At 40.8% G+C, this 24694-nt stretch overlaps 1 protein-coding gene across 7 annotated transcripts in view; it reads right to left on the reverse strand.

Annotated features, from left to right (window-relative positions):
• DOCK4 (dedicator of cytokinesis 4) overlaps positions 1-24694 on the reverse strand; it is a 434985-nt gene that overhangs the window by 117235 nt on the left and 293056 nt on the right. For all 7 annotated transcript variants that reach the window (XM_045052625.1, XM_019825719.3, XM_019825720.3 and 4 more), the window contains exons 18-24: positions 21426-21523; positions 21234-21317; positions 20957-21057; positions 18347-18428; positions 16844-17014; positions 11994-12186; positions 120-247 (exon numbers count right to left, since the gene is read on the reverse strand). In XM_045052625.1, coding sequence (XP_044908560.1) covers positions 120-247; positions 11994-12186; positions 16844-17014; positions 18347-18428; positions 20957-21057; positions 21234-21317; positions 21426-21523 — 857 coding nt within the window. The remainder of the gene's footprint in view (positions 1-119; positions 248-11993; positions 12187-16843; positions 17015-18346; positions 18429-20956; positions 21058-21233; positions 21318-21425; positions 21524-24694) is intronic.

The following is a 24694-nucleotide window of genomic DNA, read 5'->3' on the forward strand; positions in this document are numbered from 1 at the left end:
AAATAAAAGTGAGAGTCTCAGAGGGTTATTCTTCAGTGTGGTTTCTCTGAAAACTTGAGAGTTTTTATTTCCAGAAGCCATTTGATGGGAACTACATACTATGATCTGTATTTACTCACTGAGCTATTTTTCTTGATGAGACAAAATACGTTGCTAAGGATTCGTGCACACATGATCAGGTCCTTCTGTTCTTGCAGGTGCATGTGGAGGTGATGTAACACGACAGGCAGGAGAATGTACCTGGAATCTGGAGAGAACAGAAGCATTAGTGTCACATCTATGGAGGCCCACGCCAACCTTGTACACACCCATACCTACTCTAACTGTACTGGTTAAACGATTAACACATAGTGAAAAGCTACATAATTGGTATTGGGAAAAAAGTAGTCCGTTTCCCTAATCCATGATTCCTGCACTCAAGAAGTCTTTGACTCTTATACTGAAAATAGGTTATTTTTTTAAATTGTCTGTTTTACCTCCAAATATCTAAATGGCATGCTTATCTGGCCATTTTCTGATTTTTCATTGAGACTGACCATCCAGTGACTTCTTACTATAGTAGGTGAAAATTTAGCTTTTCTTACCCTCTTGTCTTCTCCCCAGTCTCAGAAAAAAAAATGTTTTTGTCACAATTTCTGGCTAAATTAACATTTTGCATTTGCTGCCATTCTGATTTCCAGTGCTTTGCACATGACCAAGTTTTTGTTTTACTTTTGTTTATCTCTCTTTAAAAGCTTTCAGGAAATTATTCCTGGTAATTCAAATTTTCATGACCACGTGCCTTGCTTTGGCCGTTGAAACCTACAAAAACTCATGTCCTGCAGCGCTGGGATCTTGCCTTGAAGTACTTCCAGCATTATTTCCCTTTCTCTATTTCTTCTGTCCTCAGTCTGGAACTCTGACTACACTGACATCACGAATCTCTTAAAATATCTTCTTTTCTTGATTTTTTTTTCCATCTTTTTGCCCAACTTCTTTATCTTCCAACTCTTCTATTCAATTTTCTTGTTTTTGCTACCCTATATTTAATCTCCAAGAGTTCGTTCTTATTTCCACCTGGGCCACCACACAGCTCCTTGTGCTCAGAAGGGCCCCACACTCGGTTTCATGCTCAGCGGCTCCCATGATGAAATTCCCAATAATTTTCAAAGAGGTATTGCATTTTTATTATGCAGCCTTTCCTGTTTATTATTCCTTCTTTATTTCTTTTTACAGAAGGTTTCATTCTTGTTTCACGGATGCACTATTTTCTCTTTCTGGGTTGGGAGACAATTTTGTGATTTCTTTTTCTCCTTCAATTATCTTTTTCTTTCAAGTTCTTTTTTCTGTTTCTTCATTTTGGCCTCTGCTTTCACATTTAAGGTTTTCGTACAGTATCTGTTGATTGTTGTCTGTCTTTACAAGCAAGTCACTAACATGCTAACTGGGTGGGGGGGGGGGACCCACAACAGTGCCTCGGCAAGCTTGTAAACTGGTGAAGCTTCACAGCAAGGAGGGAAGGCATCCAGATGTTTCATCAGGGGACCCTCAAATTTCAGAATCCAAGATGCCTTTTCTTGGGCTTGTCAGTTTCTCTACAGAGGAATCTGCCAAACTCCTCTCTGGGGAGCATGAAACCATCATCTTCTAGTAACTTGAAATCAGGAAAAGAAAGGGCAGGTGAGGGTCTCTTCGTTTAATTGTGAGGCCCTGTTTATGGTGTGGAGCCTCATTCTCAAATTTAGCAGGCTCTGAACTCCTGAATCTAGGCACATCTCATTCACTTTCTTTAGAGGGTAAGCTTTCCATTTTTGGCTAAATTGACTATTCTGTCTAAGGACTTTTTATTCAATTTTTTTTATTTCTAGCACTCTTAATTTTCAGATACTTTGTATTTTCTTTTTATTTTTCTTCGTTTTTTGTAAAGTTTATTTATTTATTTTTCATAATCTCTGTATCCAACATGGGGCTCGAACTCACGACCTTGAGATCATGACTCACCTGCTCTTCTAAGCCAGTCAGGTGCTCCTGAATACATGCTATTTTCAATTCTTGATCCTTTCTGAAACAGCTCCGCGCCGTCTGCGGATCTGTAGTGTAAACTAGCCTGTTCTTGGCACCACTCCAACAACACACACCTGTGTGCATCAGCCTTCTCTCGTCTGCTGTCAGCTGCCACTCATCTTTGTTAAAACTGTTGAGATTTATGCCTTGTCATCTCTTCTCCCAGGCTCATAAACTTGGGAGATTACACATTTAAAAAAAAAATTCCTTGGGGCACCTGGGTGGCTCAGTTGGTTAAGCAGCCGACTTTAGCTCAGGTCATGATCTTGTGGTCCGTGAGTTTGAGCCCCGTGTTGGGCTCTGTGCTGACAGCTCAGAGCCTGGAGCCTGTTTCGGATTCTGTGTCTCCTCCTCTCTCTGCCCCTCCCCTGCTCACACTCTGTTTCTCTCTCAAAAATAAATAAACATTAAAAAAATTTAAAAAAATTCCCTTACCGACCACAGATACAAAAACCCTTTTCACACCTTTGGCAAATCATTTCTAGCAATATGTAAAATACATATTATTACTTCACAACCAGGTAGTGTTTATCTTAAAAGCAAGGTTTGTTAAACATCTGAAAATCATACTTGTATACTTTCACCAGGGAAGAAAAGTAAGTACAGTCGATTCTTGTTATTCATGGTAGTTTTAAGTTGGAACGAGTCACTGGAAAACCATGAAATGGCAAATAACGAATCATTTCTCCTAGGGGAAGTATATGTGTGTATAATATAGGATGCATATCCCACATAGGTAACAATATTAAATCCTAAAAACAACTCATCCAGGTAGATTCTATTTTCTTTATTTGATAAAAGAGAACACGAGGTTTAGATGTGCTAAGTGACTTGCCTGAGGCTACCCCACGAAGAAGGGCCAGAGTTGGGATTCAAACTCTAGCAGCTGCCCCAGAGATGAGCTTCTTGCACTGCGCTGCACTGCCCCCTACTGCTCCATTCTCTAGTTAGAGGAGCATGAGAGTGTAAGGGAATGCAGAGCATTGCAGTGTTTGAGCTCAGCTGGGAATCTGTGTATTCTGCTACTCAAATATTTCACTGCTTTGTGCAAGTCCACGAATGAACGTGAGAGGGTCACAAGTATTGATTTTGAGGTCACAAACACATTTTAATAAGGAAATCCATAAATAAAGAATTTTGCCTGTATAAGGATCATTTCTCTATCAATTGGAAGTCTTATATTTATCCCTAATTTGTCATTAAATAAGTATTTGAAACAGTAACGTAACTGACTTACGCAGTATATATTTCAATCTTTTGAAAAAGTAACAAGTATGCTTATTGTCCTGAGTGTTTACTTTTTTTTTTTTTTAACGTTTATTTATTTTTGAGACAGAGAGAGACAAAGCATGAACGGGGGAGGGTCAGAGAGAGGGAGACACAGAATCCGAAACAGGCTCCAGGCTCTGAGCTGTCAGCACAGAGCCCGACGCGGGGCTCGAACTCACGGACCACGAGATCGTGACCTGAGCCGAAGTCGGCCGCTCAACCGACTGAGCCACCCAGGCGCCCCGAGTGTTTACTTTTCAACAGGATGTCATAAGCAAAAAACTATTGTTAAGACTGTAATTGTCATATTATTTATGGATATGCCCACTTGCAAATGCCCTAGCTCCTTTCCCTGATCTGCTTGATTTTCTTTTTCTTTTTTAATTTTTTAAAATGTTTGTTTATTTTAGAGAGAGGGAGAGAGACAGAGACAGAGAGTGTGAGTGGGGGAGGGGTGAGAGAGAGGGAGACACAGAATTTGAAGCAGGCTCCAGGCTCTGAGCTGTCAGCACAAAGCCAGACGTGGGACTTGAACTCACAAACTGCAAGATCATGACCTGAGCCAAAGTCAGATGCTTAACCGACTGAGCCACCCAGGTGCCCTGATCGTCTTGGTTTTCTAAATGATGTCACCTCTGCAGCAATTTAGAAAGATTATTCCTGATTTATTAAAACTCATGTATCTTATAAATAGTTGCATAAATAATTCAACTTAACTAACTCAAGAAACAATGGACAACCTAAATAACTCTATACTTAGTAAAGAAATTGAACTCATAGATCAGAAACTTCCCACAAGAAAAATTCCAGGCCCAGATGGCTTCTATGAATTCTATAAAGCATTATGGAAAAAAATCAAAGTCTACAAAAATTCTCCCCGAAAATAAACAGGGAACACAACTAACTCTTTGAGGCCAGTATTATTGATGCCAAAATTAGTCAAAGATATTACAAGAAAACTATAGATTGCTATCTCTCATGAACATAGATGCAAAAATCTTTATAAAATTTTAGCAAAATAAATCTAGTTATATAAATTTTAGCAAAATAAATCTAGTTATATATATATATATACATATATATATATATATACACACACACTATGATCAAATAGGATTTATCATTAAGGCAAATTTGGTATAATATCTGAAAGTCAATCAACATTAATTCAACATATTAACATATGTAGAGAAAATGAGCAAAACTCAGCATCCATTCATGATAAAAAGTGTCAGGAAGCTAAGAATAGAAGGTAATATTCTCAAATTGATAACGAGCATTATAATGCCTACCTTTAGCTAACATAATAGTTAACAGTGAAAGATTGAAAGCTTTCTCCCCAAGAGCAAAATTAAGGCAGGGATGGCCAACCTCACCAACTCAATTCAGCACTGTAGTGGATTCTTTCCTAGTTAGTGTAAGATATATCATATGTCATAAAGAATATGATTCTTTATCCTAATAAAAATCAGAGAGCATGCAAAATATTCACAGCTGGGAAAGCACCATTATCAGTGTTTGCATGATTGGTTTATCAACACAAGGAGGTTTGGTGCCATAGGTTTACCATCACAACAAACCACACAAGGCATAGCCATTCTTCACTTTCAGCAACACAGAACATTAAACTCCAAACTTGTAAAATAATGCACTGCAGGCTTCCTTTAAAGCCTTTAAGCCTTACCAGGAAACTTAAATACTTATTTATAAATCAATTACTTGACAAAAAGAACCAAGAAAAAGAAACTAACAAATTACATGACAGGAGTCACTGCCTCGTGATGATTAATTAGAACAGAAGATAAAGCTTATCTGGTATGTTCCTGCAGGTAGCACAATTTGATTTCTAAAAATTCAATTTGCAACCAACTGTTAAGAGAATACCGACTGCAAAAAAGCGAGGCAGGTAGACAAATAATTCATGTGTGGTGTGCATAAAAAGAAATATAGGACTACCTACATTGCAGATTTGCTTTTTCTCCATACTAGGGCAATGTCAGCCAATGCAAATGATACAATTGGTGGAGAAATGCCAAACTCGCTGACTGGTTAAAATGCTAATTCTTACCTTTAAAAGGAAACACTTGGACTCATCAAGCAGGACCCAAGAAAAAAAGAAAACCTGCAGTTGAACACTCACTTCCCATACATTTAGCAAAAGAACGTGTTACGCAGTTTCTGTCCTTGAAAGTGTCGACACCCTCATATTCCACATCTCAGACACAGCTCACTGTGTTATGTATCTCGTGGAGTGTATAAAGGAGTGACTCTCATTTGCTTTTTATTTTGCCAGTACACACGTGAGTGGATAAAGCCAGCTCCCATTAGTAATTCCCAATGGGTGTGGGGCTAGGAAGGAGGAGAAGCAGCTATTAAATGCTGGGAGCCACCAATAACTGAAATGCTAATGTCACAGATAGCAACAAAAGTTGCAAATGAGCCTTTCACACCCTGGAGGGCAGACCCTGAATGGAAAGAAGGGCAGACAACACAGGGGCTACATTCTCATGCAGACAATGTCAGGATCACAGAGGGAAAACAACAGTAGAGGCCTAGAGGTGATCTCTGAGTGTGGTTTTTAGAGCTCACTCCCCAGATTCATTCCCACCCTGGATGCCTCCACCACAGGGCGCCCTTTCTAAGGCTCAACAGATGCTATGCCCACTTGTTACTTTTATCAACTGTGTTCTGCTTCTGGTCTGGGCTTCCCACAGCCCAAGCTGTTCTGTTGTCATATTCATGCTCATCCTTAGCTCAGAGGTTGCTTTTCCAGTAAGATTTTTTTATGCATATCATTTATTCAATACCGATTGCTGCTCTATCCTGATTCCTAATGTGTGACCCAGAACATAGTATTCATTCATGAAACCTCTACTGAGCACCTACTATGCACCAGACACAGTACTGGGAGCTGGAAATATCATTGTGATGAAGACAAAGTCCTTGTACTCTGAGGTTTTCCTTGTGGAGCAAGGGATGAAGACAGACTTTAAACAATTAAAATCCAATTCTTTTTTCAGTTACAGCCCTAACATGTGATCCAAGAAGCAGAAAGCAAAACAGGCATGAGAAGGAGATTATGAGAGTGAGAACTGAGTGAGCAGGGCAGACTGGAGATGATTCAGAAGATGCGAGTTACTGAGCCCAGCAGGGTGAACAAGGATCACCTAAGATCACAGAGGAGCAGGAAAGTGTGGGTTCCACTAGAGTAAGCACAAGGAGATGGGACCAGGCAGGTGGGGAGGGTGAGGCGACAGGGCCTGCAAGATCAATCCTCTTCTGTGTCCTCAAAACAGAGCACAATCAGTGGATGTGAGCAAGGGAGGTGGGAGTGACATCGTCGGGTGTGAGTTTCTGGAAGGGAACTCTGGCTGCACACATGGATGGGCAAAAGGAGAGGGAAGCAAGTCTGGACATGCCCGAGGGCATGCAGGCAAGGCGGCAGTGTGGGATGGACCTGTGTCTGGTCAGGGGGAGGCACAGATATGGGCCGCTGCAGAGGCCCAAGAATAGTCTCTGGAGAGGTGGAGATGAAGGGCAGAAGGAAGAGGAAAGTTTCACGGACAGCTCAGAGCTCCAGGGGTTGGTGCTGCCATATACTGAGACAGAAGGAACAGACTGAGAGGGAAAAGGGGTTTGAGGAGCTTCTGCGACATCTGCGTAGAGAAGCTGAGGACAGACGGCTACTCAGGTTTGGAGCGCAGAGGAGATATCCAGTTGCCTAGAAATACAACTGTGAGGGTGGTGTCGGCACATGGACCACAAACTGAGGTGGTGTGGGTGGGATGAACCCCAAGCTCACTCATGCCTCCCTACTACACAGGACCTCCTTCCCTCCCCAGGTCACAACTGCTGCATCTTATCAAATCATAACTCCTTGCCCAAAGTCAGCTTTCATGGTAAACTAGCAGCAGCCTGAGGGCAGGGGCTGGATGTTTCACTAGCTACAATATCTCTAGCATCATACCTGGCATGGGGTCTGGCTGCAATACTCATTTGTTGAATAAATGAATGAACTGCCCCATGAGTCTACTGGATAGGAGAAGCAGCGGAAATGGAGCCCCCTGTGTCTCCATGTTTTAACCTGGCTTAAACAGGAAGTGAGACAGCACATTGTCACAGTCTGGCTTGCAGTGACTCCCTCTGCCAGTGATCGCCCTGAGCCAGCAGGGGAACACAGCTACTCCCATATGTCAACGCAGATTGGTCAGCTGCTTGTAGCAGTGGATACAAGGCACACATCCCAGCCCGTTGCCCCCCTGCCCCCACCCCCCCGAAAACCAGTGCAGATGTGAACAGGTGATGGGTAAGAAACGAGAAGATACAGCTTTCAACCATTCCCATGTAATGTGCTTACTCACGCCAGTCAATTTAAAGATTTCAGCAGAAAGGTAAGAACACAGTTTAAATTGGGTCTTGCCATTTACATTGATTTTCACACAAATAAAACTTAGGGTAAACTATGATTTTAGGGGCACTTCCACCTTCCTCCCCAACCTCTATACGTCAGCTCTACTCTTCCTGCTATTGCCAAAGTGGTCCTCTCCAAAACTTAGACCCTTTCCTGGCCCTCAGGAAACAGGAAGATTTGTGAGGAGAGAGGGAAAAATGAGTTGTTCAATTGTTACACATTAAATATGTCTGCTTAGACCCCAGATGACTTAGATGTCAAATGCCAATCTATGTAGGTTGCAAATCTTAGCTATGGCCTTCAGGTTTGGCCATATGCCCTCGACTCTGAACTTGGGGTGTGACTAACAGGGCTAATTCTGCCTGGTTATGAAACGGCTCCAGCTCTGAGGCTGTCCGTGGACCCTTAACTCAACCTGGCTTGACTCTTCCCGTGATGTTTTCTCATACCCGTCTTTGGTATTGACTATGGTGTCCCTCTTTCCATCTCTTTTCTGTATTAATTTTTAATCTAAGCTCAATCAGGAGTATTCTATAATCATTCTGATACCTATGCATGCATCCTCTGCTTTTTTCCTCCTTGGGATTTGTGATAGTTTTTATGGGTCAACTTGAGTGTGCTGTGGGTGCCCAGAAATTTGGTTAAACAATATCCTAGGTGTTACATTTGAATTGGGAGCCTGAGTAAAGCAGATTGCCCTGCTCAATGCGGGTGGGCCTCAACCAATGCGCTGAAGCCTGAATAGAACCAAAGGAGGCATAAGGGAGAACGTGCTCTCTTTGCCCGTATTTTAGCAGAGACGTCAGTCTTCTCCGACCTTCAGACTCGAAGTGCGACTTCCACCACTGGCTCCCTCAGGTCTCCAGCCCACCAACAGCAGAATTCTCAGCCAGCATAATCTGAGTTCATCCCATACAAGAAACCTTGTACCCACACAAACATAGCCTCTATCGGGTCTGTCTCTCTGGAGAACTCTAAGGCAGGATTCTAGCACAAAGACAACTGTGAGAATTTTTTGTCTTTTCTGGGGAGTTTGTAACATTTAAGGTCTTTTTTTCCAAAATGTTTTGAAATTTATTTTCTCAAAAGTGTGGCCCGACTGTACTCTGGACTCCTTCTTTGGATACTATGAACTCTCAGAAAATAAGGTCATGTTCTCAGATTCTTCTCACTTCTATCTCACTAGCCATTTCTTTGCCGATTAGAATTAAGCTCAGAGTAGCAACGGTCTTTGCCATACTCTATGATCTCAAGAATGGTCAAGAACTAAGCACTTTATCTTTGATTGAATGTATATCCTGTTAACACCCTGTAATGTCCTCATCTGCACTTTACCTTGTCCTATTGTAGATTTTAATTTTAAATCAGGAAAGTATCTTTTGTAACGTCCTTCTGGACAAGATGTATGTGTACTCACACAAGTGCAGCACTTCTGAGTTTCATTTAAAAATTTTTTTTTAAATTTTTATTTATTTTTGACAGAGAGAGAGACAGAGTGTGAACAGTGAGGGGGAAGGAGAGAGGAAGACACAGAATCTGAAGCAGGCTCCAGGCTCCAAGCTGTCAGCATAGAGCCTAATGCAAACAGTGAGATCATGACCTGAGCCAAAGTCAGATGCTTAACTAACTGAGCCACCTAGGCACCCCTGAGTTTCATTTTTTAAACTTTCAATAAATTAAAAAAAAAAAAAAAACCTCCTAGATTTCTAAGTGTTTTTTTTTTGTTTTGTTTTTTTGTTTTTTTTTTTTCCTCATATGCAGCTGAGCTATTGCCTTGGTTTTGAGTCTGTTTTACCCATATGGAGTGGACGGAGTTGTGGTCTCCCAAAGATGTCCATGTCTTAATTCCCAGAACCTGTGAATATGTACTGGCAAAATGAACTTTACAGAAGTGATTAAATTAAGGATCTTGAGATGATGAGATTATCTTGGATTATCTGGATGGGCCAATGTAAGCACATGGGTCCTCTTAGGTGAAAGAGGCAAGAAAATTGAGTCAGAGAGAAATCTGGAGATGCTACACTGCAGGCTTCAGAGACGGAGGAAGGGGCCAAAAGCCCAGGAGCGCAGGTGACCCCTAGAAACTGTACGAGGCAAGAAAACAGATTCTCTCCTCGACCCTCCACAAAGGAATGCAGCTCTGTGGACACCTTAAATTTAGCCCAAGGAGAAGAATTTGGTACTTCTGCCCTACTGAACTGTCATATACAAAGTCTATGTCCATAGACTAAGTCCATAGTTTCCGATTTAGAATTTCGGAGTTACTAGAAATACTTTCCAGGTTTCCCTACCATCAGTGTGGGGTCCCAGGTAATTTAAATAGAGTATAGTTTGTGTCTTGGGAAGTTCTCAGATAAGCGTGCTATTTTTTTCCATGAAGACAGCCTTTTTCTCAAAGTGCATTGCCATTTATACGTGGTAAGTTTCTGTCTTCTCCAATGGTGAATCACTCAACATCAAGCCAAACTTCAACCCCCTGGGGCAGTGATGGAAATCTTTCCTCTTACTAGCATCCATGTGCTTCTAAGTATTCCACTGATGGGGAGTTGCTTTTGCTTCTCGAAGGTTGTTTCTCCATAATCATCTTCCATGGGGAGTGCCCCACATAACAAAAGAGGCAGGTTTCATCTTCTCTTCCCCCTCTGCATCACAGTGACAGTCACCAACCTCCCAACACTGGCTCTGAGCCTCTCTCCAAGGTCACCAGCACAGACCCTCCAAGGTCTACATTTCCTGGGTCTCCTGGGTCCTTCCACCCCCCACCCCAAGAAATAATCTTACCACCTCCCACAAAGACCCATATCTCTCCTCCTGGATCGAAACAACTTCTCTTTGTATTTTTTTAGTCCTGGTTTCTATACTGCCAACTAAGCATCAGTAATCAACACGGCACTGAGTCCACAGACAGAACACATCCCGGAGAGGCATGTAATGAACACAGTCCTCTCAAATAATGTCCTTCCGTTTGAGAACAATTTTCATAATCTGTATTGCCCTTTTGGTATCAGATTCTATTCGAACAAAGAATTATCTGGTCAGTGAGGGAGAAATGTGGCAGAAACTACCAGTTCCTCTGAGATGGGATGAACTTTTCTTCATTTGGTAAAAGCATAATTGGTAGTCTAGTCATACCAGGTACCTGGTTTGGACCTCTACCCCTCCACTCCCCTGTTCCCAACCCCAGAAGAGACCCTGATCACTGCAGAAGAACCTCTATGGCTCTGAGGAATAGAGTTTGAAAAGCACTGCAAGAAATATCTTTTCTCCAGGATGAGATGTGTTTTCCTGGGGAGAAATGAGAAGGTTTGAATTTTCTTTTATTTACTTAAGTGTTATTTCTGGAGAAAAAAGCAAAACACAAAACCAAAAACCAGAAACAAATAGTCTATCAATAGGAGAAAAAAATAAATTAACCATGATAAATTCATTCATAGTGGAATATCATCCCACAGTATAAACAAGAATGAACTAGAGCTATATCTCGTAGCATGATAAAAAAAAAAGAGATTTATTAATGATTTACTCATCTGATACTATTTTATTCTTGTATGTTTAAAATGTTTTACAATAAAATATGTAATAAAAGTTTTATTATCTATATTTGAAACCCTATTTCAAAAATATTATACCCACATATGCATTCATGTGGAAAGATAACTCTCAATGGAATCAATTTTGAAAAGCTTATTTGCTGATAGTACAGAAACTTCTTAAACTTTAAAATGAGTTTGGTAATTTATTTCAGGAAAGACTAGAAGAAAAAAGGCAATGGGATTTAATAACAGATATGACAAAATCAATTTAGTAACTGGTTACGTGCTATTAGGATAAAATAAAAACTGATAATACATCAAAATTTTCACTCAGTTTCAGAACACAAATTGAAGGGACAATTTTAAGAACAAAAGAGACAAAGAAGAATCCTATCAGGTCCCTGTAAGCATCCCCGAAATAAAATGTTAAATTTTGTTGAACAAAAAAATGAAATCTCTTAGGCAAGAAAATAAGCATACCTGACGTCCCAACTAGTTTGTGATTAGAATCAGTTATTTAATCATTAGGGTTTTCATTCTTTCTAGAAATAAAGCTTTAATAGCCAGACTGTTCTATTTGGCTACTTAATACATTTATTCTACCATCCAAATACACAATGCTTTTGAGACAGTAATTGTGTTTCCTCTTTCTAATTGCTTCTGCTGACCTGTGACTACCGGAGGTAAGTGACAGCTTTCCAGAGACAAGGTTTCATTCAAGAGACTCACCACCCTACCTGGATTGGTATAAAGCTGGCTTTCCACGGTTTTGCCGATGCACTGCAGTTTCACAGCCTGCAGGGAGTCGTCCACGTGCACGATGGTAGGCAGGCTGCCCAGGGTGTCCTGCACCAAGTTGGCCACTTCCCGGACATCAAAGAGCTTCAACAGCTCTGAGTACACAGCTGGGAAGGAGCTCAGAAACACAGCCTTAAAAGGAAGAAATTTATATCAACTCCAAGATACACCCTGAGAAATTTGCTGTAAAATGTCATTGAGTTTAAGACTATGACAAATAATTTTGAATGCTAAAAAAATGAATGTAAAATGTATCTGGTACCTAAGCTAAAAGGCTGAAATTAAAAAAAAAAAAAAAAGTGTGGCAAAATAGAACAATGTTTTAAAATGTGCAAGGGTGCCATATAATAAAAGTGAGAAACTGTGGAAAATCACTGACATTAGCAAAATGATTGGCAAAAAATCCCACAGAATCAGCAAAATGCAGGACGATCAAATGGAAAGAATGCTCCACCAAGACCTGGAATGCAGTAACTTCTATTTCATTTCTCTTTTGAGAAGCTTTCTGAAGTGCTCATATAAATCTCATTTACCTTGAAGAAACCAAACACATGGACTCCCCAAAGCAATGAAGTTACGGTTAAAGAAAAAAAACAAGACAGGGAATCAGAAGATCCAGATTATATGTACTACTGGCTTTGTCTCTAATCAACTCTATGACCTTGGACAAGTCATTTTAGCCCCTTGGGTTTTAGTTTATCACCTGTAAAATGAAAAGATCATTATAACAAACCTTTAGGTTGCTTTCAGATTTACTGTAACCCCAGAACTGTGTACTAAGAACAATATTCTTTATATAAGTAAAGAAACTGGATAATCATTTTTTAAGGAAAAAAAGATGCTAATATCAAATCCTAAGGGGCACAAATTGGACTAGGATTGTACATCAAAACAAACCGAGTCTTTTAAATTCCACAAAAGGAGGGCAATGGAAGGAAGAGTCGACCAGCCTTAAGTCTACCAAGTAGGGGAAGGAGGCACATGTTTCTAATATGCTGATACTCAAGAGCTAGCTGGCTTACCAATGAGATCTGACACCAAAACAAAGTAGGTCGAGTCTACATGGGCTGATGATTCAAACATAGACTCAAATTCAAATTCGTGTGTTTTGGAATTTATCTATACAGCAGCAGCAAAAATATCTAGAACAGCCAAGACCTGTTTCTGATGCCAGAACCATCAAAATGCTTCAGGTGCTACAATCAACAGCTATGTTCTCCTCGACTCTTAAACATGATAGGTTTATTTGAATACATTTAAAATTAATAACTTGGTATTCTCTGTTAAAGACTGTATTTATATAACCTTCATTTCACTCTGCAGAGAGCTGAGTCATACAGATGAAGTTAAAAAAATAAGATACAATAAAATGAGCCCAGCTTTCTCATAACTGAAAAGTCAACTACATCGATTTTCCTCAGGAATCTTTTCATTTACCCATTAATTCTTCATATCTAGCTCTTTACTTCAAAAAAGTATTTGAATGTGTGCACAGTGAAGACACATGTATTAAAAAAGGATAAAGGAACAAGAACCTGTGATAAGGGCATAAAGACAGTTGTACCAAGATATGTAAGCTAAGGATTTTTTAGTGCAAATAAAAAGAAAAGCATAATTTTCTTTTGACCTTCCTGAGAGCCAAGACAAATAGAGAAAGATAATTATTAGGAATTTAGGGCAGAGTCTTGGGTCTCAACTCCTTCTGACATTGTTCTTCTCATGGGGTTCTCGTGGAGGCATCTGTCTGTGGAAGGAGAAACCAAGAGCCACAGCTCCAAGAGCTGAGTGAGTGGGCAATCCTGTTGGGGCAGGGCTCCCAAAGACAGAGCTATTAGTGAGCTGGGCTTAGGCCAGGATAACTAAATGATCATCCTGGTGGAATCAGGATGGCCAGGCCTGTGGGGCATTGTAAACTGATCTAGCAGAAAGGTTTTCTGGGATGGCTGTTCTGCCTTCAGAAGACAGAAATGGCCCTGAGTTGTAGCCCACAGGCAAAACTGCAAAATAGAAACTGGGTTTTGTCTTTAAGACAGCCTAAGAGTAAAATTCAGACCATTGGATATCCTTGGCTCTGGACAGGATAGGCAGAATTTGAAGATGACTCCTAAGACCTTTGTCTCCTGGTGTTGTTCCCATGACTATGTTGTTACATGGCAAAAGGAATTGTGCAGCTATAATGAAGGTTACTAATGAGTTGATCTTAAAATATGGAGATTATCCATATGGGCCTGACCTAATCACATGAGCACCTAAATTTTTTTTTAATGTTTATTTTTTTTGAGAGAGAGAGAGGGAGAGAGAGAGAGAGAGAGAGAGAGTGAACGAAAGCACGTGAGCAGGGGAGGAGCAGAGAGAGAGGGAGACACAGAATGCTAAGTAGGCTCCAGGTTCTGAGCTGTCAGCACAGCGCCCGATGTGGAACTCAAACCCACGAACCACGAGATCATGACCCAAGCCAAAGTCGGATGATTAACCAACTGAGCCACCCAGGCATCCCTACACATGAGCATTTAAAGCATAAGTTTTCTCTAGCTCATGGTAGGAGAACTCAGAGAGATTGGAAGCATGAGAAGGATGTGACTTTTCGTTGCTGGCTTTGAGAATGGTATTTGAAGAATATCAAGGAATGTGTGTGGTCTCTAGAAGCTGAGAGAACCCGTTCCATCCCCAACCCCTTGCTGATAGCCAGAAAGCAAATGGGAATCTCAGTCTTAGAAACACAAGGAAACTGATTCCTGCCAAAGGCCTGGAAGATTTGGAAAGGGAATTCCTCCCCAGAGCCTCCAAAGAAGCCACCAAGGCCAATGCCTTGATACTGGCTGTAGGAGACCCTAAGCAAAAATTCCAACCAAACTTCTGATCTATAGGACTGTGAGCTAATAATTGGATGTTACTTAAAGCCATGAAGCCCATGGTTATTTGTTATGCAGCAATGTAAATGCCACACACTGGTTCAGATTAATGACATCTTCCTTCATAGAAGGGAGAGCTAAGAAGGTGTGGGGTCAAAAGGAAACCTACAATGGGAAAAAGTGTACAGTATTCCTCTTTCTCCCAAAACACAGAGGACAAAAGTCCACTTTGCTTAAAAAAACAAAAACAAAAAAAACTAACCACTTCGTCATTTTATATGAATTCCCTTAGCATCAGAGTGAAATTATCACATCAAAATTTACGAGTATAGGATTGTACACAAATAATAGAATGACTTCAGTAGTTTATTAAGATATTCAGAAACTTTACATACATTTTATATATCGTGTCAACAAAAAACTAAGGGCAAAAAAAAAGAGAAAAATCAAACATGGTTCTTTGGAGGTACTAAAGTTGTTTCACTGCCTTGATTGGGGATTAGAGAATCAAGAGCAGTGCAAATCAGTATGTTAAACATAAAAGGAAACCCATTCTTCACCGTGCTGCCCCACAGTGGCCCACGTCTTGGGGTGACTACGAGGATGCAGTGGAAACATAACTAAGGAAAAAGATTTCTCTAACTTTAGAGAAGGAATAAACCTCTTGAGTCCCTAGGAAGGCATTGCACTGAGAAACTGTGACTTAAGATTAATCTTAAAAGTAAGAGAATATTTTTTCAGATGTGAATCAGCTAAGTTTTGTCCCTGAAACCGGTAAAGGTTTAAGGCAGATAGTCTCAAATACAACAGCTTTTATAATAAAAGTAGTGAGGTTTTAAGAACTTTGATCTAAACGAATACATGATTGGCTTGTTGGATTATCCTTTCAAATACCAACTGCTGAAAAGAGGGTTTGGCGAGTGGGCAACTGGACTTTGAGGGATGTGGCAAGTTCCTCAAGCACAGTAATTGTACCATTGGCACCAGAGGCCAAAATGTCATTAAAAGAGGCTGAATTGTACCCTTGCCCAGATGTAAGATCAGTCCATTTGTGCAAAGAAGAGATTAACAAGAATAGTCTCCCAAAAGTCAGAAAAAGCACAGTACTATTACTGGGGGGTTGGTACATTTCTGGTGTTTTGCCATTATATGTAAAGCTTTCCAAATGTCAAATGGCACCAACTTATAAGAATACTCAAATGGATCTAGTTTTGTCTTCTATCTTCCACTTTATGTCCCAATACTCAGTGATTATAAATTTTTAGTCTCCAGGGGATGGCAGCAAAGAGGCTGCTTCTCCATCTGACAAGTTTTTACTCAAGTCACTAGAAACTAAAAATGTACAAGAAGGACTAAGAAAATGTAGAGTAAGATACTGAGAATGATCGCTGAGAACACATTCAAGGCCATGCTATTTGGAAAGTGGATAAATCCTGTTCTGAAACAAAACACGTAGAGCTACTCCAGGTAATAGCATTTGGCAACCGCCCCTCAGCATTGGTCATATAAGATCAGTCCCAGGACGATTAGGGTCAAGTTAAATAAAACAAAGCAACATGCGGTTTAGCCAAGTGCGATATAATGAGTCTCAAGTTGCCAGATTAAAATGCAGTGCAAGGCTTGGCGTAAACAACAACAGAACCAGATCGGCTCCAGTGAACTTCCTTCCCCAAGGCCGATGGTGACATCGTGTCTACTCAGAACTGAACCCAGCCTGCTGTAGACCAACAGCCGCCCCATGAAGAGCGAGAGTAGGCGGAGGAAAGCCAGCCTAACTTCTGCTCTGCGGGTTCGCGGGAGCTAGGGGACTCTTTAAAAGTCTGCAAAATTGCTGACGCTACAAATAGGAACTGGAGCTATGGATTCACTTACACTGCTATGTAAAAAATAAACTGGACTCATTTCTGTTTTATTCAGCAGAGATGGAAAAAAATTACCTGTGATTGAGACAATGCTCCTGACCCTTTGCTCTCTTGAGAAAGAAAGAAACGGACCGACATAAGAAGCTCCTGAATGCAGCAGCGAAATTCCTCTTCATTTTGTCCACCGGTGGCAAGGGAAAACAGCCTTCGAGATTGAACTATGTACTTAAAAATATATTCTTGTGCCTTCAAACGAAATTTTGTAAAAGTTAGTTTCAAAGGAAACCAAGAGTATTTAACAATGACACGGCATAAAAACCAGGGGACATCATTAGATTTTTGAATTATTGATTTAAAAACACTTAAGAGCCCCTGAGATTTTTGAACAGTATTTACTTGTAGAAGAAGAGCCTTTTTTTTTTTTGCTGACGCTAATGAGAGAAAATGTATAGATAATTTAAAAATTCTATGTCATTCTCAAGAGGTATGAACCTTAAATGTTTTTGATCCTCAGATAGTTTTTTAATTTAGTTAACAGAGATGCTGGTCTATTTCAGAAAATTTATTGTGCTTTGCTGGCAGGTACTCCTGCCACTTAGTGTTTTACCTTCAATCACACCAAGGTGATTAATTTATAATTAGTAAAATACTTGCTTTTAAAAACGTATACCTGTCTACTTTTTTTTCTGCTGCACCAAATAGAGTGGTACTCAGCAAATAGGAAATCGGAGGATTCTCAGAGCAGCTACTGAACAATCCCTTTAAGAATGTGTATTCTTGGGGCGCCTTGCTGGCTCAGTTGGTTGAGCGCCCAACTTCAGCTGAGGTCATGATCTCATGGTTCGTGGGTTCGAGCCCCACATTGGGCTCTGTGTTAAGAGCTCAGAGCCTGGAACCTGCTTAGGATTCTATGTCTCCTTCTCTCTCTGCCCCTCTCCTGCTTGCGCTGTGTCTGTCTCTCTTTCTCACAAATAAACATTAACAAAAATTATGAAAAAAAGAAAAAAAGATCTGTAGTCTTTATGAACATGCTTGCAAGTAAAGTATTAGCATCTCCGTTTACAACTGAGCACAAACGCCCAGAGATGTTTGGCAGCATTAAACCATGAGACCCAGTAAAACCTCAGGTTTCCTCACTGTGATCCCTGCTAAGCTACCCTATTCTCTCTCAAAATTTAAGACAAAGCGTTCACAAATGGCCTCTGCCAGGGTGCAGGAACTTCAAGCTTAATTGCTTATCTGTGGTCTTCTTTCATAAAACCTCGCTCCTGCCACTCCTAGACTTCACTCCAAGTATCCTGGAGCTCAGAATTCAATCCCAGGCAGGATCCAGTGGGCGAGCCTGGCAAAGTTTCTTTCAAATTTCATCAGCTCTGGAGGAGCATAAACCGATTAAGATCCTTGAATTGGAATGCTGGTAATATATCATCACCAATTAATGTCTGTGTAGAAGAACTGAAATGCTGGTGATACTTCATCATCAATTACTGTCTGTGTAGAAGAAACCAATTAGTTGAGGCATCATGGTGCAACAGCCCTGGTAGACTACATTATCTGTTATCGACACCACGTCATTACCTTCAACACCTCCTGGATGTGCTCTTGCCGTTCTGCTTCTGTTATCCTGTCCACATACCACTTGAGAACTTTGATGAGATCTCTAAAATACAGGGAGAAATACACAGAAGGTAGAATTGGTCTAGCTCTCAGTTAAAAGCCAAGAAATCAAACATTTTTATCATAAGGAGGACTCTTTTCCCTTCACTTCTCATATTTTTCTTTTGAAACGCTTAATAGCCATCTGTACATCAACATCACTACCCCTTTTTGAAACTCAAGAGAGAAACACTTCCTCCCATTGAGATTCCCTCAATACGGACATATCCCATTGGCCCTGCTATTTCCGGCAAAGCTTCCCAACGGGTAAACACAAGTATCAGAGAAAAGGTCTCTGGCCAAGAAAGTGCCTTGAAGTAGGCTGTCATGGTCAACCTTGAACCAGTGTTAACTGGGATTTCTTCCCCCATGACCTGTGACCATGTGAACAGCTGGATGAAGTATTCAGTTGGAGGCAAAAGGGAGTGTGGCAAGGGGCACCTGGGTGGCTCAGTCGGTTTAATGTCCAACTTCAGCTCAGGTCATGATCTAATGGTTCGTGGATTCGAACCCTGCGTTGGGCTCTGTGCTGACAGCTCTGTGCTGCCCCTCCCCCACTCATTCACACACGTGCGCTCTCTCTCTCAAATAAACATTTAAAAAAAGGGGGGGGTGCAGCAAAGGATAAGGGAACATCTCCCTACTCCGAATCACATTCCCATGGGTTTACAAAGCCAATTCTCTGACCTCTGGGAAGAACAAAACTTCCCATCCCAGTATGCCTTTGTAAGAGAATTTCAAAAAAGGCCAAGTTTTCTTTTCTTTTTCTTAAGGAACAAAAATTGAATTAAAAAAAAAAAGCCAATTTTCAAGATTGCAGGTTTGCTACCTTTAACTCTGCTCAGTTCTTGGTTTCTAGAAAACAGAGCAAGCTTTTAAAAATGCTCCTCTTGGGGCGCCTGGGTGGCGCAGTCGGTTAAGCGTCTGACTTCAGCCAGGTCACGATCTCGCGGTCGGTGAGTTCGAGCCCCGCGTCGGGCTCTGGGCTGATGGCTCAGAGCCTGGAGCCTGTTTCTGATTCTGTGTCTCCCTCTCTCTCTGCCCCTCCCCCGTTCATGCTCTGTCTCTCTCTGTCCCAAAAATAAATAAACATTGAAAAAAAAAATTAAAAAAAAAAAATAAAAATGCTCCTCTTTTCTCTCACTCAGGGAAGAATACAGGGATGGGCCACCGGGCAGGTGCTACCAGGAATGTTCTTTTGAAGATAACGTATCAGTGAGTTTCTGACCATCCACAGCCCAAGAAGACTGCATAGGCAATACCTGTCTTCTTAGGAATGACTATCCTGCTCTCCTGGCCAACATCCAGTGTTAGAAATTACACCCTTCCTCTCTAGCTTCCAATGCTAATTTCAGTTGCAAGTGGTAACCCCTCATATTAGGGCCCCACATGTTAGGCCAAGTGGCAGAGCCAGGCCGATGTTTCCAACTATCCCTGATATTTCATTCACCGTCTCTAAAAATCCTGTTGACAGAGGGTCAAGTCTTCAATAAAAACTCCCTTCATTTAAAAGCTGGAGGCATAAATCTTCACGTGCCTTTTAGGGAGTACCCAAGGTAACAGGATCGAATGCTTATTTGATTACTTATTATCTTTGATCTATCACATGATGGGGGAAAAAGGGCAAAAACATGATTCAGTGTTTTTTAACACACAGCTGGGAATACATGATTGTGCATGTGCACAGCCATAGGTGCTTAAGGTACAGTAAGGTAAAAACGTGGGCAGAATAGCAATGACAGTATTAGAATGGGGACAAAGAACTTTGGGGAACATTCCAGGGCTGTGCATAAGCAGGGCCAAAGGCCGGGAAGATGTTATACATAGCACAGAAAGAAGCTGTTGCCTTCTGGCAATTATCAGCTAGGCTGCATGGAGGCAGGTACGAGCTATGGCTTGTCATTACTCATTCACTTTAGCCTTGCTTGCATAATTTGAGCTGATAGGAAAGGAAGAGCAGTTAAAACGGCAGCTGATATCAGAGGGTAGAGTCCATGGCTGAACTGCTTGTGGCCAGGAACCAGGTCTTCACATTAATCAGCATGCATTAGGCATGCAGTAGGCACTCAGTAAATATTAACAGACGAATGAGTGAATGAATGAATGAATGAATGAATGAATGAATGAATGAGTTTAAAAAGGTATGATAGCAAATGCTGTTTTCCCTTCACATTTCTTTCTTAAAGACTTCCAGAATCAGCAAGGCATGTGGTGATTAAATGGGCTTGAGCTGAAATAACCACATATTTTGGACCAAAGAGTATCAAGTGAAATAGAGACATGAAGAAAAAAAACTTTATATTTTAGCTTTTAGGAAGAGAATTCAGAAAGTTTTTTTTTCTTTTAATCAAAATAAGTTGCAGCCATTAAAAAAAGATGTGTGAGAAAGGAAGATATTGACTCAAGAGACACTTCAGTTGTTGTGCTTTATTTCTTCTTACACTTCTTCTTAAATTTTCTTATCCTAATGGTTCTGCCTAGCAAAGCTCAGAAGAAACTGCTTCTAAACCAATTACAAGATAAAGGCCTTACCTGTATGCAAGTGCCCCAGCAAAGTGACTCTCAATATAAGTGTCCATTACAGGTTTAAAATGATGAAATTTGCTATCTTGCAGCAAATTTATTATGTGAACCTAAAAAAGAAAATTGAGCTTTGTAAAACTGAATGCAAATCAAGACATATATACATTTTTTGGTTCTTTTTAAGTGACTCGTGCACTATTGAATGAGTATTTCAAAAACAGCCTTATGAAAGTCAAGAATGAGAGACAAAATTGTTAAGCTATGATTAAAGTGAATTTAAACTCACCAAAGAATCAAACACTTTAGACCCGTATTTTTGGGAATTTTCATCTAAAATTCCAAATAAGGTATCCAGTGTATCTTGCAGAAACTGTTAGATAAAGAAGTGAATTGATAAATAAAAAATCATCTGTCCTTCCCCTCCAAACAGTCCCTATTTCATGAATTTCCAAGAGAGGGACAACACAGTAACATATACCTTTACTATCTCTGAGCCATCGATTTCTTTCAATTTAGAGAGACAGCCTGTGATCTTGTCAGGGTGAGTTCTCCATTTCAAGAGATCAAGCATATCACCTTTCCAAACAGAAAATGAAGGTTAGCTGCTTTGGTAGAGAACAGTCCCTCAAATGAACATTTTCCACCGGCAGAGCTAGATTCTTAAACACGTTGCCTACCCCTCTTGGTCACCCAATCTTCAGGTTCCCCCCTAGACCCTGACTAGCTAAGATGGCATTCACTACAGCATATTCTAATTATTTATCCCTTCTCAATGGCTCTTGACTTACAAACTCCTACTCTACCTTCAGTTCCCAGATCAGCTGTTGCTTCATCTAAGAAGTCTTTCCTGAAACTTCTAGACTGAGCTAACTGTCCCTCACCTCAGAGTGGCACTGACCTCACTATTACAATTGTTTATTTGTCTTTACCCCTACTAGATTGTAAACTCTAAGAAAAAAAATGTTGAGTTTGGTCCTATGGTATCCCAGCACCCAGTATAGAGCAGGGACACAGCAGGCAGTAGATAAATATTTGTTGAATCATTTCCTGCCTCTTCCCATTAAAATGGGAATTTCTTGAGGGTGAGGAATCTGCTTTCCTCATATTTGTGCCCCCCACAGCACTCTCCCTAGCAACCAATTCTACCTGGCAATAAAGGTCTTCTTTGACAAACGTGACCCAGATCTGGCAGGACTAGAAGGTCCCTTGCACAATGATGAAAGGTCTAGTCAACTGTCGGATCATCTAATGAGCCCATGGACCTGAGAGGGCCAGTTCCTGGATTCCATGGTCATCTTCTATCTGGAAGGACCCAGCTCTTCAATTTCCACCCCTTCCTAAACTGATAACATATTGGCCCGAGTCTAGCAGGGTCCTCTGAGAACCTCTTTACCTGGTGAGGGTAAAAGTTCTTCCCCCAGCTTTCCTGGGCAGAAGTTAGAAAGGTTCCTGAACATGGTATCCAGCTTCACTCGTCCCCAGAGGGAGCAAGGAGACAGTCATGTCTAGAGTCCAATGAGAGCAGTAAGAACTAACAAGGCTTGTGTATGCAGGAAGCTCAAAAAGCAGAGGAACCTGGCAGGGCTGGCTTCCCAGGGCTCAGTGGGGCTGCAAGACTAGGACAGCCAAGGAAGCAGCTAAGAGGGATTTTCCAGGCTTAACAGTGAGAAATCCAGTTGAAAGCATTCGTTTCAAGAGAAACCCAAATGGGACTTGCTGAGAGACAAAAAAGACCAACATGGAAACAAAAACCAAAAGGATACACACACACACACACACACACACACACACACACACACACACACACACAGGAAATCAAGGAAGAAGCAGTTGTGATGAAAAAGAAAATGTGATGTAGTAAAAAGAGATGAGAAAAAGTGTATGAATCTTAAGAGGAAAGAGATACAACTTTCACCAAAGCTAGATTCAAGAGAAAAAGTTCACAAAGGACTTAATAGTGAGAAATTTAGTACTAAATGGAAATGTTTATCTACAACAAACAGGGGGTGGTTAGAATTAAAAATGAGGGAATTTTAAAAATAATGACTTTGAAAAAGATATTTATGATATTTTCATAATGGAAAAGCCTGAAAGTGTTCAATATTCATGTCCAACTCAGACATCCTGGAGGTATGGCTGGTGCCTTTTAAAAAATGATTGGTTATATATAGAATAGTAGATAGTCCAATAGAGTGAGACCTGCCAGAGCAGACGTAGCAGGTGCATTCTTCTCCCATCTATTGGTTGCCTCCCTCCCACTTACTTCCTACTTCCTGCATCTAACTTCAGGATGCCTCCCTTCCCGGGCACCTTCTCTTACAGTTCCCCAGTGCATTTTCCCTGCACCTCACTCCTCACTTCCAACTCAACCTCCATTCCACCTCTTACTCTGTCCAGCTCCCTGCTCTCTTGCCTGCCCCTCGGAGCTAGGCTGTTGCAGGGGTGCCCAGGGCATGGTCCAGTGTTGAGGAATGGAGTGTGTGCAGAGGAAGAAGGTGGCTCTGCAGGCCAGAAAGAGGCATCCTCAGAGGCAGCTGTGAGATATCAGGAACAGCACTGCCATCAGCAGAGGTGGAGAACAGATGACAGTTCCAGACAATCAGATCGGGATGGGGTTATTCACCTGTCCTACAAGAAATCTGATGACTCTCTAGTCTGCTCATGATGGAAGAAAAGGGGGAATAAAGCAGTAGGTTCATCTGGATGTAATTAATCGTGTGTACAAACTGCTCAGAATTAAGTCAAAATTGTTATCTCTTAGGGTCTCTATTTTAGTTATCTGAAGAATCGTTAGTTGCAAATCAGGAACTATGACCTACTACTGAAAATGTGTATTTTAAACGTTCTATTCAAAAAGCACTTAAGAGTATGCTGTATGCCTAGTCTACCAAGAGCTAGAAAACAGGTGGATGACATAATCCCTATTTTTTTTTTTTTTTAAATCACACTCTCAGGAAGAGAGTGAATGAACTACCCACTATTTGAGGGAGAAGGAGATTTGGGGAAGTCAGCAACTGTACAGCTGTTAGGCTAAATTTAAGCACTGTTTTTTATTTTTAGCCTTTTTTTTAAAGTCGTGTTTAACAGCCCAAGGAAGATAACAAAGAAGTACAATAATTTCTTCCCTGACCCCTACTCTCAAGAATCTTAAAATGTCTGCTTGATCTGGCAGTCACAGACTTGCGACAGGGCGCTCCCAGCCTTGGTAGGCTGCCCGCGAACAACACTGGACTACAGAGCATGTGCAGAAAGGCACACCTCAGGGATCCTGGAATGCAAAGCTGCTATAGGAGACTGTTGCTAGAGACCGTATCACTTGCTAAATACCCAATTGTACTGGAAATGGATTTGTATGTTTTCCAATTTGAGTAAAATGAATACAAAGCAATTTAATTCCAATTTGGAACTGGATGACTTCCACACAGAAATATGTGCCTAGCATGTAAATTTCAGAAAGATCAACTAATTTCCTTCCTCCTTCCCATCTATTTGAAATACAGTATTTATTTCCCGGTTCATTCTGAGCTCTGTTACATTCACAAGGGTAATCAAAGTCAAACCAACAATTAAGTACTTATTAGTGTCCAAAAATGAGCCAAGCATTATCTTCTATATAATGAAATGTTTAATATAATGATTTGGTGAATGGCTTTATTTATCCCTATCTACCTGAAAATGTTGTCTGCTTTTACAAAGTAGCAACTTCTAATTTTTAGGATTTGGTTCTGTCTTATGTCCACAATTCTG

The sequence above is a fragment of the Felis catus genome, chromosome A2 (genome assembly GCF_018350175.1).
Source record: "Felis catus isolate Fca126 chromosome A2, F.catus_Fca126_mat1.0, whole genome shotgun sequence".
NCBI classification, from domain to species: domain Eukaryota; kingdom Metazoa; phylum Chordata; class Mammalia; order Carnivora; family Felidae; genus Felis; species Felis catus.